We start from the raw sequence: 14,579 nt of genomic DNA on the forward strand, positions 1-14,579 counted from the left end.
CACTGATAAAGTAAATCCAAAACAAAAAGGGCTTTACAACAAGATGACAGACTTTTGTTTTATTTTTATCTCAATATTGTTTTAGTTTACACAGAGGGCCGTGGAAGCTTTGCAGTTCGCATGATTTCTGACAATAAAGCTGACTTTGAATTCAGTCAGACTAACCAAACAGCAGGAAGTAAAACTAACATGAAACGTGAAAACAAAACTTAAGTCTCAGTGAAGTCCTAATAAACACAGTTTGCTACTGTGAGCTTTACTACTACAATCTACCAGAATAATGATGAATCCAGAAACACACAAACAAATAAACTCCTAAATGCAGAATAACAGTAAAAGAAGAACACCAACACGTTTATTACTATAATGTGCTCTATGAAAAAACCCAACACCAAACCACACATGAGCCCTGATCAACATTTAAAAGTCATTTTTAGAGGTCGTGTTCTTCTTGGTTTGCTTTTCATCCCTGAGGAAGACCTCCCCGTCCGACTGCTTCCTCCAGCTCAGTCTGATGTCTCCTTTTACGCCCTTGTTCTTCAGCTTCTGTTTGAACTGAAACACACAAAAAGTGCTTTTCTGAATATCATTTAGACAAAACTCTTCTCTAAGAGCTCGTTATGCTTACCGCTCTGCTTTGCAAGGATGCAGGATCACACATCTGTAACTGATTTAACCCTGTACATTGTTCCAGTGTTTGTGGACAGCTTATACGTTTCTTGATTGGTAAATAAAGGCAGGCAGTATTCAGAGGACTACAGTTTGAGGTAATAGAGGTAATGAATTATTCAGTCAGGTGATGCCTGTTCCCTTATTATTCCATAACAAATTAAAACGATAAAACAGTCTCAAAGTAATCATTCATTACTTTGAGTTACTTTTTACATTCATTACTTTGGGTAAGTAATGAATGTAAAAAGTAACTCTTTGAATTACATTTCTACCAGCTATTTTTGTGCAAACTGACTGAACCTTGTGCTCTATTAGTGCATTACTGTAATAATATTGTTTGCAGATTTATACACCTGATTTTAACCAGATGTCAGCAGATGTTTTATGTTGCCCTGGCTGATTTCCATCCTCGGCACTGGGAGTATTTGCTGTCTTTATACGAGACTGTGCACCACTCACACACAGTTCTTTATTTTAAATCCATCACAGTTCAGAAAAGTAACCTGTTTGTCTGCACTAACCTGCAGAGGATTTTCATGCAGCCTTTAAATGACGTACATGTAAGCTTTGAATGAGCAGTCGTTCCCTTTAAAGTTAAGCTCGTTTCCTCTCCCTTCCTGTCTTTCTTATCTTTCTCCATCTCTGACTGAAGTTAGCTGCTTCTTTTCTCTCCCTGTGACATGCAGCAGCTGGACCTTTAGTTAGCAGCACACTCTGAGACAAACAGCACACTAACAGTTTGTGTGTTTGCTGAGCTGATAGAAACAAATTACCCAACACTTGCTCCCTTTATTCTTGCTACTCTTTTGTAGGGCGAGCCAGAAGCACCACAACCGAAACTTGCAGACATCCGTTCTGGTGCGGTGTGAAAAAAACAAATCAGCAGCAACATCCGCTGGTGATTAATGAACAGAGAGGATTGCCTTTCATGTGTCACTGTTCAAACTCAAACCGGTTTGATGTGTGAAGGCTCACAGCGGCGTAACACATACATCAAATACATTTGTCTTTATTGAACAAAAGCAACCAACTGCTGGTCAGTGTTTATTCACACCTCCCCCAAAAAGCTCTCAGTATCAGGTGAAGATCAAACTGAGGGGCGGACAGCAGTAAAGAGGTGAGTGGGGCCAAAAGATGAGGCAGCTTCAAACTAATTACTTATGAACAGTGTTGGTTAAGTTACTTGAAAAAAGTAATCATTCCCCAAAAAAGTAATCCTGTTACTTTACTGATAACTTATTTCCAAAATAGATCCTGTTTTTTTCACTGCGTTTTTTTAATTTCCTGTTTGGCAGGAAGCCACATGGGTTCTGGACCTACAAATATAAAACTGGGAGTGCCAAGCTCCAAAAAACCAGAATTCAGCACGTAATGGACAAAACTTCACGCTTTTTCACTGTCATGTGAAAAAGGGTGCCTTAGGGTGTGTGGTGCTGACCAGTGTTGGTCAAGTTACTTGAAAAAAGTAATCAGTAACTAATTACTGATTACTTCCCCAAAAAAGTAATCCCGTTACTTTACTGATTACTTATTTTCAAAAGTAATTAATTACTTAGTTACTTTTTAAAAACACCATTTACAACCTGAATAGGTGATAAAGCGATAGATCTTTCAGCCCAATTCTACTTTTTCTGCATAATCCATCATACAAAATGTAATCAAATGGAAAAGTCTCTTTTTAAAACTTGTTTTATTAGTTTTAATCTTTTTAAACTTTATGCATCAAGCAACAATTAAATTATCTGCAACATTCTCTGACTGGAAGAAATTAGTTTAACATTTAAACCTATTTTCTGCACATTCCAGCACATAAAATAAAATATTTTTTGTGTTTACACTCAGTCTTTCAAATAGATGCAAGTAAAACACAGCAGAAAATAAATAAAATCAAAGACTCAGCGGTCCTGTTGCTCTATTTTCACCTGTAAAGCAGGAGTGGGGTAGGCGGAGGTTTACCCTGCAGGTGTGCAGCAGTCAGTGGAAGAATCCGCGAGTTTCTCTGTGAGTTTCCCATTACGTCGTAGCTACTCGGTGCTTGTTTGGAAGTTTAGGGGTTTTTTCAGTGGACACTAATGTTTTTGTCACTTTTTATGGAATCAAACTCAAAGTAAGGTCAGTACTTCCACGCTTTAAACGCTGCACGCTCATACTCTCTCCGCACTCGATATGTGATCCATTGTTGATCTGCACACAGCTGTTGTCACGAACGTCGCACTCGCTTACGTCACTGTCATGAGACATTCTTGCAAAAAAATCACAGTTTTAGTAACGCAGTAACGCAGCGTTCCTACGGGAAAGTAACGGTAATCTAATTACCGTTTTTGCAATAGTAATCCCTTACTTTACTCGTTACTTGAAAAAAGTAATCAGAATACATCCTTCCTCTGTAGAGAGCTCAGGCATTTTCATTTGAGAGCCAGAACTAGTTTTACCCCTGCACTGAGATCATGAGCTGTATAATTACCTGTTCCAGCATGGCTTCCATCACTGCAGGGTCATTCAGATCCTGATTGTTGTTTTTCCCCATTCTCAGTCTCACCACTTGCTTGTAAGCCGGCTCTTTGTAAATAATGAACAAATGTACGGGTTTAATTGTAAAAGTAAATAAGTAATGCTGCATGTGCACAGTACAGTAGCACTTTGTTGTTGCTGCCCTGAACGTTCTCAGGGTAAATAAAAGGGATTTGTTATTTCAGAAATGAAGCAACATCAGTTTCACAACACTGTACTAAAGCTCTTGTGTTTTTACTTTCTTATATTAAGCTAAGCTGACTGTATTGACCTTTGTCATAAAAACATACGTTGTCTGTAAAGTTAAACAGCAGCCTGCAGTGCAGTCTGTGAGGATCAGAGATGATGGTAGCAGCCTTGTCTCCATTTGAAAAAATTGCATCTAAATTCAAAAACTAGAAGCTACATGAATCAGAACTTACCATTGTAGCAAACAAATGCTGTCTCCCGGTCACAGTTCCAGTCCTCCCATTTTCCAGTAGATCCAAAGTTTGCTGCCACACAAAATTCATTTTTGACAACATTATTGGGTTCATTTGTATTCCAGTATGTAAACGAGAAGTTACTTCCATCCATCCACTTCCAGGAGTCTCTGAAAAGGCCGATCCAGGCGGATTGCCCTGCAGGTACCAACTCCTTTGCCTTCTGGTTCTCTGACATGTTTCTCACACTGGCCAGGTCTGTATAATTAGCTCTGCAGTAGCTCTGGGCCTCCATCCATGTCATGGATTTGTTGATGAAGACAAATGTCACATTCAGTCCTGGAAAATAACCAAAGTGAAGGGAGAACAAGACATATTTAAATGTAAAATCCAAAGACATTGAAAAGACTTGTAGAACTTAAACAATTTTGTTTTAGGGTTCTGTATGAATTAACATCCTCACCTCTGATGTCAGAGCAGAGTGCTTTAAATGTATTGTTACAGTTTTCATCAGTCCATGAGCCAGTCCACCTTAACCCAGTACAGTGTTCTTTGCTCATCCGATTGTCTGGTTGTCCAGGCTCCCAATTTCTGAAAGCCACACTGTTTTTGTATAAATCTGTGTTTGACATTGACCATCTCCAGCTGTTCATATCATCGTACAGTCCAATCCAAGCTCGCTGCAAGGAACAATTGAAATGTGTTGTGACATAAACTATTGATCTCAATTGTTTCATAAAAAGCCTTGAAACTAAAATGGTATTTTTTTACTTTCGAGTCATATATTTTGATTTCTGTGTAAACTGGGTGATTATCAGGTCATCAGTTGCTATTTCTTTGGACCTTGGTCAAACAGCATTTGATGATGGTGATCTTTATTTGTCACTTGCAGTTGCCTGCAGTGAAACCATAAACAAACATCACGTTGAGGAGACAGGTCAGAATAGGTAGCATAAAGAAAAACAATGAAATGTACAACACAAAGGGGGAGGAGCAAAAATAGAACTCTGCTCAGACTGAGCTCCTGACAGGGGATCACTACGAGAACAGAAAACAAAAACTACTCAGCACACAAGCACATGAATCTTCACACCGTAACACCATGAAAACACATGACAAGCAACAGGGGTGGGTGAGTAGGGTTACAGTAAGGCAATGTAGACAGCAGCATTGGGTCACGGTATCTCTGAGGAGTCCAGCTGACCCGCCGTATGATTCGGGTGGGGGGCAAGCATCTCCATTCAATTCAATTTTATTTATATAGCGCCAAATCACAACAGCAGTCGCGTCAAGGAGCTTTATATTGTACAGTAGATCGTACAATAATAGATACAGAGAAAAACCCAACAATCATATGACCCCCTATGAGCAGCACTTTGGCGACAGTGGGAAGGAAAAACTCCCTTTTAACAGGAAGAAACCTCCAGCAGAACCAGGCTCAGGGAGGGGCGGGGCCATCTGCTGCGACCGGTTGGGGTGAGAGAAGGAAGACAGGATAAAGACATGCTGTGGAAGAGAGACAGAGGTTAATAACAGATATGATTCAATGCAGAGAGGTCTGTTAACACATAGTGAGTGAGAAAGGTGACTGGAAAGGAAAAACTCAATGCATCATGGGAATCCCCCGGCAGCTTACGTCTATTGCAGCATAACTAAGGGAGGATTCAGGGTCACCTGGTCCAGCCCTAACTATATGCTTTAGCAAAAAGGAAAGTTTTAAGCCTAATCTTGAAAGTAGAGATAGTGTCTGTCTCCTGAATCCAAACTGGAAGCTGGTTCCACAGAAGAGGGGCCTGAAAACTGAAGGCTCTGCCTCCCATTCTACTTTTAAATACTCTAGGAACAACAAGTAGGCCTGCAGAGCGAGAGCAAAGTGCTCTAATAGGGTGATATGGTACTACAAGGTCATTAAGATAAGATGGGGCCTGATTATTTAAGACCTTGTATGTGAGGAGCAGGATTTTGAATTCTGGATTTAACAGGAAGCCAAAACAGGAGAAATCTGCTCTCTCTTTCTAGTCCCTGTCAGGACTCTTGCTGCAGCATTTTGGATTAGCTGAAGGCTTTTCAGTGAGTTTTTTGGACATCCTGATAATAATGAATTACAGTCGTCCAGCCTGGAAGTAATAAATGCATGAACTAGTTTTTCAGCGTCACTCTGAGACAGGATATTTCTAATTTTAGAGATGTTGCACAAATGGAAGAAAGCAGTCTTACATGGTTGTTTAATATGTGCGTTGAAGGACATGTCCTGGTCAAAAATGACTCCAAGGTTCCTCACAGCGTTACTGGAGGCCAAGGTAATGCCATCCAGAGTAAGAATCTGGTTAGACACCATATTTCTAGGCTTTTCAGGGCCGAGTACAATAACCTCAGTTTGATCTGAATGAAGAAGCAGAAAGTTAGCGGCCATCCAGGTCTTTATGTCTTTAAGACATTCCTGCAGTTTAACTCATTGGTGTGTGTTATCTGGCTTCATGGACAGATAGAGCTGGGTGTCATCAGCATAGCAGTGTAAATGTATGCTATGTCTTCTAATGATGCTGCCTAAGGGAAGCATGTATAATGTAAACAGAATTGGTCCTAGCACTGAACCCTGTGGAACTCCATAATTAACCTCAGTGTGTGAAGAGGACTCTCCATTTACATGCACAAACTGGAGTCTATCAGATAGATATGATACAAACCACGGATGGTGCTGGCATAAGGTCGGCAGCCTTAACCCAATTTCCTTTGGGGTCAATAAAGTTTTATTGGAGATTATGTATCGGACTTTCAGGAGCAGGACCACGCCTCCAAACACGCTCCTTCCGGCTGTCATCTATATAGGTTCCTCCAGTTCTGCTAGCTGTTCATTCTCGTTTACGTGCAAACAGGGTCCATTCTCAGCAGATACCTTTAAACACAGCTTTCTCACAGGAGTAACATATTTTTACTCACACTTCCATTTGCTACAATCGTCCTCTCGTCTGTCAGCGCATCAGATGAACAACTACTCAAGCTCTGCGTCCATCGCTTTTTCTCCGGCAATCCAAGAAACACACCAAACGCCTTATTTACTAAAGCAGCCGCAAACCTTCTACCAACGCCTTGCCAGCTTTCCTTCCCTCCATCCATCCTTTGCAAAATTCAGCAACATGCTTGGTATGGCGGTTTTGGCGCCAGAGCACATCGCTGCCTGCCGCCCTGCTCTTTTTCTGGCTCCGTGAAACGGGGCTGCCGTGCAGGAGCGGCCACGGTCGCTGACGATGCTCTTCATTGAAGACTCATGCTGGTTGACTCTGGCTCCCAGAAGAGGCTCATCCCACCCACCGCTGCGGACAGTTTAGCGGCAAGCCACGGACTGCAGCTGATTATGGCTAACGGTTCTAGTATTGCAACTTATGGGGAAAGGTTAGTGACTGTTAGTTTCCACGGCCGGAAATTCCAGTGGAACTTTTTTGTTGCTGCCAGCTCGGCACCGATTTTTTTTGTGCCCACGGACTGTTAGTCAACGTTGCTCACAGACGTTTGATTGATGCTGTTCTTTTCACTACCCTGTCTAACCCGGGCCACCCACTCCCTTATTGGGGCCAGTTTGGTGGCCTTCGGGGACGTATTTCAGCGTTTGCTGTAAGAGTTTCTGTTGCTGTCAACTCCTAATTTCTCCAGCACGGCCGCAAAATACAGGGTTGAGGATTACATCGCCACGGTTGGTCCCCCAGTGTTTACGTGCGCGCGTAGCCGCTACCCTGCGAAACTGTCCATCACCCAGGAGGAGTTTGAGGCCATGGAGCGCCTGGGCATTGCGCAGCGCTCGAACAGTGCCTGGGCCTCTCCACTTCACATGGTGCCCAAGTCGGAGGGGTGGTGGCAACATTGAATGATTGATTGGGTTAAGGCTGCCAGCCTTGCCAGCGCCATCTTACCCTCCGACCATATATACATTACACAAACATCACATGGGGAAGACGGGTCAGAGAGGTATAACAATGGAAAATGCACAACATGAGGAAAGACGAGGAGAAAAAAGAACTCCCCCCAGACTGAGCTCCAACAGGGAGATCAGTTTGAGAACAGAAAAAACACCTCTGCACATGAATCATCACATCTCACAACAAGACATGAGCCTCGAAGGCGTTCGGAGGGGGTGGGGGGTGAGTGTAGGTCTGTGTCAGTGTACATGTATGTGTTCGTGTGTGTGTGTGTGTTCCGTGTTCAACCGAGAGAAAGTGTGTCTTTACACGGTTAAGCAAAAGTCAACAATCTTCGATCAATGTGGATGGCCTTGAAGGAGAGACAAAGGGTTCTGACAACAATCCTGTTATCATGGAGAATTTTGTTGTTTCAGTCAGCTTCAACCTTGGCAGGCCTTCAGCTGGTGCCAGTGCGAACAACTGCATCCAATTTTTACAGTTGGTCTAATTCTCTCAATTATGTGTTATCCATATTGCAGAGCCATGAGCTTCTCCAAGATGTTATCCATATTGTGTTCAAAACACAGTCTGAGTACTCACAGCCCTGCCAATTGTCTATCATGTCGAACAGCCTTATGGGATTTTGAACAGCTGTAGCTGCTTCTTGTTCTTCGATAAGCCAGGTCCAATCAGCCAGAACTCTGTTATCGTGGTTCCAAACTGGTAGATGTCGTTCAATGTCCTCCATCGAGAGTGTCGCCAGACACACGATGCAACCGACCATCGAGTATCCGGCAGCAAACGGCTCCGCAGGACAATCGGGCTCTCCCAAGCCCAGCAGGGGGTCAAGTCTGTTACGGGACCAGTTGATCCGCCTCGGGTCTCTCCTCCTCCTGCCTCCCCTTTCCCTCATCCACCTGCTGGCCTCCGTGGAAGCTCCGCCATAGCCTCCACCAAACAACTGAGTTATTTTTACACATCTGCCAGCATCTGGCCAATCCACCACATTTCAATGTTTATACAGTTAAAAAAAAAAAAAGCTGAGGAGCCCCTTTTGTTGGTCCTTCTTTGGCTCTCGCACTCTGGGGCCTGGATCTCTTGCATGCCTGCTTCATGCTCCTCACACCCTCAAGCAGATCGTTACATGGACGAACCTTTTGAATACAAATGTGTTGATCCATACAGGTGTACACACACGTGATCAAAAACGACACCTTTCTTGGTTGCTACCTCAAAGCACGTGCGTGCTGCACAATAACATTCAGTATTTAGTATTTACTGTTACTTACATTTATTTAGTTTATTGCAATGATGTTGTGTGTATTGTGTTGCTGTCTTTTTGCTTGCTTTCTCTTTTTTCTTTCAACAGGTAACCCAGGTGATTTCTTTCTTCTTTTTTTAAAGCTTCCTCTCTCTCTCACTGTCCCTCTTCCTCTCCCTTTTTCTTTCTGTCTCTCTCTCTTTCTTTCTTTCTCCCTTTCCTATCCCTCAGTCATGTCTTTCCCGTTTCTAATAACTTAAAAAATTAATAAAATAAAATAATAACAAAGGTCAATCAAATGGACCAATACAGCAAGGCTGTGATGATCCATTTGGTAAAGTAAATCTGTTGAGCATCTCTCTTGGCCTTCAGACAATAATTCTGATTGCTAAAGAACCAAACAGGACAGGCAAAAAGAAAAAGAGGAAGAGAAAAAGTGTACTCACATTTGGGTATTGTCCGTAGTTCATTTTACTTGAGTCTGCCATGCTCTGCAGGATCCTCACATCCTCCATGTTTTCTATGGTGGCCAGGTCTGTGTGTCTCTCTCTGCAGTAACTCTGAGCATCAGTCCAGTTCTTCCAGTCATAAACAAAATGGTACTGACGCTTAACATATGAGGAGCCTGAACACAGCCCTGCAGATATAGATGTGAATACTGATTTTACATTTATGCTTAAAACAAAAGAAATCCATCTTAACTTTGTCATTATATTTTAATGTAATAATATCTACTTTTACGTGCAGTAAAATAACTTATAATTTTAATGTTTCGAGTATATAATGATTTAACAATTTGGTGCAAACTATGATTCTGTTTCCAGCACAGCAATGAAAGAGAAAAGTATTGTACAGCTAACATAATAGTTCCTAAAGGTTTCACAGTGCTGATGTTGCAGGAAAGAAAAGTGGAAATGTTAAAAACACATTAAAATACTCGCCTGATGCAGCTACGATAAGCAGAAAAACCTTTTCCATACTTGTCTTCTTCGTGTTTCTTATCCGACTGAACGTGCAACTGATCTTTCAGCTTGTCTCATGCAAAGTGATTATAGGGAAAATATTTGCATTCGACACCAGTTGGTTTTATGCTCACTGCCTGCATCTTTGTTTAATGAGGTTCTACTGAAGCCCGTGTTTGGTGAAGAGTGAGGCTTTTGTGAGTCTTGCTTGTTCACAGGTGCATTGACGTCACAGGTGTACCTGATACACACTCCAGTGAATCACCTCACAACAAACTGAAGCAATCTGATAAAAACAAAATGTAACTTTTATAGCAAATATAAGTATGTTCTACTTTTAGCTTCAGATGAACAAAAAAAAGGTTTTTAGATTTTAAAAGTAAAGTAAGACGTAAAAAATATGTTTGACGTGTGGCAGCAAGTAGCACATTTCTTCTTTTTCTTTGAGATGTTCCTTTAGGGGTTACTGTAACATAAGAGTGTTTATTATTCCCAGAGCTGGTAAGCTGTCTCCACCTCCTCTTCTGTCACATCAACCCTTTGCATGACCGGTTTTCCTGCATCTATAAATATTTTCTTCTTTTCCTCTTTTCTGACCCGTTTATCTAGAAGAAGCCTTAATATGTAAATAAAAAAGGTGCGGCACTACTGCTGCTAATATATTTTCAGCTGATTTTCACAGTGTCCCTTTGTGTATTGACTATGAGATATATATATGAGATTATTGGCTGTGAAAATTGTGCACATCACTGTTCTTTGTATGCTACTGATGACGGTCATTCCTGTATATCCATAAACTTTCCCATTGGTTGGTTTTTATCTCTGCTTTGGCTGGTTTATCTTAGGATGACCAACCGTCCTAGGAGAACTGTGTTCCCAGGGGAACACAGCCAGCAACTGCAGGTGAAGCTTGAGATGTGACCGGTCCATCCCCAAAGCCGGAGCCACCCCGAGCTGTTCACAGACGGGGGGCTGGCAGCCTAGCCTGCGTAAGTGGAGGGCTGAGCAAGGGGATGACCCGAAGGTCCACCCCCAGCACTGTCACCACGTGCTTGTCTGTAGACAGAGGAGCCTCAAGAGTGAACTCGCAATGAGACACTCGAGGTCAGACACAAAGTCCCAGCTACTGGGCGTCCCCGTGCTGGCCGTGTAAGTCCATGACACACAGGCCAAGCACCAACAGGGAGCCAGCATCACGGGCTGGGGGACACTCACTCACTTGCTGAGGCATCAGACACAGCGAGGACCGACCGGCGGGCAAGCCGGCAAATGCGGCAACACGCCAGGAAACACAGCCTGCAGTTGCAGCAGCCTATATGCCAGACAGAGACTGGCCAAGGAGGCTGGAGAACACACATTCGCTGGCTGACGTATCAGACACAGCGAGGCCAGACTGGCGTGTAAGCCGGCGAATGCGGGCAACATGCCAGGGGAACACAGCAAGCGGCTGTAGTGTAGCCGCTGGAGAGGAGCTCCAAGCCAGGGACGCGACCCGCAGGTCGCCCCAGGGCCAAGCAGTACAACACACTCACTGGCTGGCTTATCAGACACAGCGAGGCCCGGCTAACATGTAACGGGCGAACCGCCTGCAGGGAGCCTGACGCTGCGGGCTGGAGAACACTCACTCGCCGGCTGAAGAATCAGACACAGCGAGGCCCGGCTGGCGTGTAAACCGGCGAAGCGCGGGCAATACGCCAGGGGAACACAGCCAGGAGCCGCAGCAGCTGATATGCCAGAGAGAACCCAGCTAAAAAAGGCTGGAGAATGCACACTCGCCGCAGCGAGGCCCAACTGGCGCGTAAGCAGGCGAATGCGGGCAACACGCCAGGGGGAGACAGCCCGGAGCTGCAGTGCAGCCAGGGACGTGACACGCCGGGAGTGGCAGCTCACTGAGCGGGCCCCTCCGGCCACGGGGGCCCGCAGCATGTGGACAACGTGCCAGGCAGTGAGCCAGCGCCGCAGGCCGGAGAACTGTCAACCGCAAGCCAAGCCTTCAGACGCAGTGAGGTCCGACTGGCGTATGAAGCCAGCGAAGCGCGGGCAACAGGCCAGGGGAACATAGCCTGCAGCAGTGCTGGCCACTAGGCCCAACTGAAAGGATGTCAGGAGGGAGGAGGGTGGCTGGAGGACAGCTGAGCCTAGGCGCAGAGTCCTCCCCGCCTCAACTGAACACGGCCGTCTCCACACGCCCGCGTAGGCCCCTCAGCTTCTTCATAGCGAGGTGGCCGCAGGGCAGACAGGCAGTTCCATCAGGCAACCCTGGTCGGCTGACCGGAGCCAAGCATCATAAGCATCAACCTCCTGACAATCAAACCTCCACCAGCCCAGGCCTCAAGAAGGCGGGCCCACGGGAGGGAACGCTGTGGGAGGGGCCCGCAATCAGGCGACCCAGACATGGGTTCACTCGTCCGGGCCCCACTCTAGTGGTAGCCAGAGAGGATGGAAGCTTCTTCAACATCCACCTCACGATAATCAACCCCCACCAGCCCGGGCCTCACAGAGGTGGGGCCATGGGAGGGAACGCTGCAGCCACCATCTTCACATAGCCTGAGAGGCTATGTGAGGATTGGGGCGGACCCCCTGTGCCCAGCCCGCCTGCAGCCCTATAGCGGGAGCGACAAAATGGCCACCAGCAGAGCATAAGTAACCCTCACATCTCTGTAGGGCACGCCGCCCTGCCCAAGGAAGGTCCAAAGGGGCAACCAGGGACCGGGGGGCAACGGGGGAGGGGCCAAAGGCAACTATTCCCGCCATGCACGGCAGCATCCAACTGCGGGCAGGGGATCATAAACGCCAAGAGGCAGGGCACACACGGCCTGCAACCAGGCCAACCAGGCAGCAGCGGCACCACAGTCCAACTGTGAGTCCAGCTGTGAGTCCAACTGTGAGTCCAGCTGTGAGTCCAACTCACAGCTGGACTCACAGTTGGACTCACAGTTGGACTCACACCCCACTTTGCAGTTATTTATTTGTAAAACATGTTTGGAATCATGTCTGATTTTCGTTCCACTTCTCGCGTGTGCACCACTTTGTGTTGGTCTTTCACGTGGAATTCCAGTAACATTGATCCATGTTTGTGGCTGTAATGTGACAAAATGTGGGAAAGTTCAAGGGGGCCGAATACTTTTGCAAGCCACTGTAGTCAGTGTCATTTGCTGAGTCCCAGTGGTCAACTGCAGTATTTCACTGAAAAAGTCCCCAATTACCTCCATTAAAAAGAGACGTCTCTAAAAAAATAATGGTATCTTCAACATCGAGCAAACTCAGCTTTTACTATCCTTACTGTGAATTATTAGAAGAAGTCACACAGAAAGTAAGGTAGGTTTTTTATTTATTTATCTTATATACAGACATTTCCAGCCACCTTTGCTACAGTTATTTAGGATAATTATGGTAATTTTCCTTCTAAGACAGCGTAGCAGAGACATGTCAATTGTTAGATGTTGTCCAGTTGTAGTTCCAGTCTGAGAGAGAATACGGTGTACAGTAGACATGTAGCGGTGAAAAAGAAGAAGCAGGGTCGTCAGTTTGAAACACAACAAACACACTCAGTGATTATTTCTCCTGCAAACCTACTACAACACTAAAATCCCTGTAAAGCAAAATGTCTCCCACTCGGTTAGCTTTCACTTGATGATGCTGATGCACATCACTTTCATCATTACACAACATCCAAAAACAAAGAGGTGATCTCAGCGGGGGATCAGTTTGTGAGCAGCTCCTCTGCAGCACTCCAGTGCTGTTTGGTTTTCAGTGCAGAGGAAGCACTGCTGTAAATATCTGACGGAGCTCAAACTCCAAATGAAAAATATGCAAGTAAAATAATGTTCATATATTTTTGTTTTTTTTGGTATTTCACTTTCTTATTTTAACACGTTTTTGTGCATAAAATAAGATCATTAGGACTTTCCACAGTTTTTGATGGCATAGTAGCAACAAAACATCAAAAATATGAAGCAAATTCAGTTTTTTAGTGTAAAAAACCGGCTAGTTCACGTTTCTGCCAAGAGTTAAAGCAGAACAGCAGCTCAAAGTAAGACGAGGGATGTGATTAACTTATTAGCACAAAGACTGGAAGTAGAGGAAAAACAACCGTTTGGGGTTTTGACCTGTAAACCAGCTGTGACGGTTATACAATTCTTCCATAATTTTCCATCTATTAAACTGTTCAATAATTTAAGACATTTTTATGATCTGACTGGAAACGCAGGTTTCATTAATGACAATCCTGCTTTTACCTTCATTTAGACTACACGGGCCGGCATTTTACATCCTGGACATTTTTACATGTAAAGATAGAAACGGATAAAGTTACAAACAGGTTGGTGAAACTTTATTACATTTGATATTTTGACAAAATAATTACACTTCATTTTAGTAAGTTTAAAACAAAGTCTAAATAATTACAATATTCAGTGTCCTACATCCTCGGGGAGTCGGATGAAGTCATTTGTGCTCATTTACTGTGTTTCTGTGAAGGTTGAATGAGGCTTAAAACATGGGGTCCAAAACAGCTGCTGCAGGTGTTCAAATTATTCGTTAAATTAAGCACAGGTTATTTGATCTGATGATGTCATCAAATCTGGAGGCAGCTTCCAGTCTTTATGCTAAGCTATAGGCTAACCATGTATAGACACTCCTCTCAGACTCTTACCTGATGTTCTGATGGACACAGTTGAATCTGATATAAGTGGAAAAAAAACTCTCTGAAGCGGTGAGGAAAACAACTTGTTCACGTACAGGGACATGGATCTCCCTTCTTTCACGATACAACTTATACATAACTTATTATGTAATTAAGGAGTTTATATTGTGCCAGAAACCACATATTTTTAAGACAAACTTGCACGAAGCT

General features: G+C 44.1%; 1 protein-coding gene across 1 annotated transcript; it reads right to left on the reverse strand.

The window, feature by feature from the left end:
- Window positions 1-44: 44 nt before the first annotated feature.
- Window positions 45-9,997, reverse strand: LOC120728078 (macrophage mannose receptor 1-like). The gene is made up of 6 exons (XM_040022773.1): window positions 9,704-9,997; window positions 9,209-9,399; window positions 4,069-4,285; window positions 3,606-3,944; window positions 3,137-3,231; window positions 45-555 (listed from the first exon to the last, which is right to left on the reverse strand). The coding sequence occupies exons 1-6, from the start codon at window positions 9,738-9,740 to the stop codon at window positions 421-423; spliced, it is 1,014 nt and encodes a 337-aa protein (XP_039878707.1). The 5' UTR covers window positions 9,741-9,997; the 3' UTR covers window positions 45-420.
- Window positions 9,998-14,579: the final 4,582 nt, after the last annotated feature.

This window comes from Simochromis diagramma, unplaced genomic scaffold (genome assembly GCF_900408965.1).
Source record: "Simochromis diagramma unplaced genomic scaffold, fSimDia1.1 OVJJ01000308.1, whole genome shotgun sequence".
Taxonomy (NCBI): domain Eukaryota; kingdom Metazoa; phylum Chordata; class Actinopteri; order Cichliformes; family Cichlidae; genus Simochromis; species Simochromis diagramma.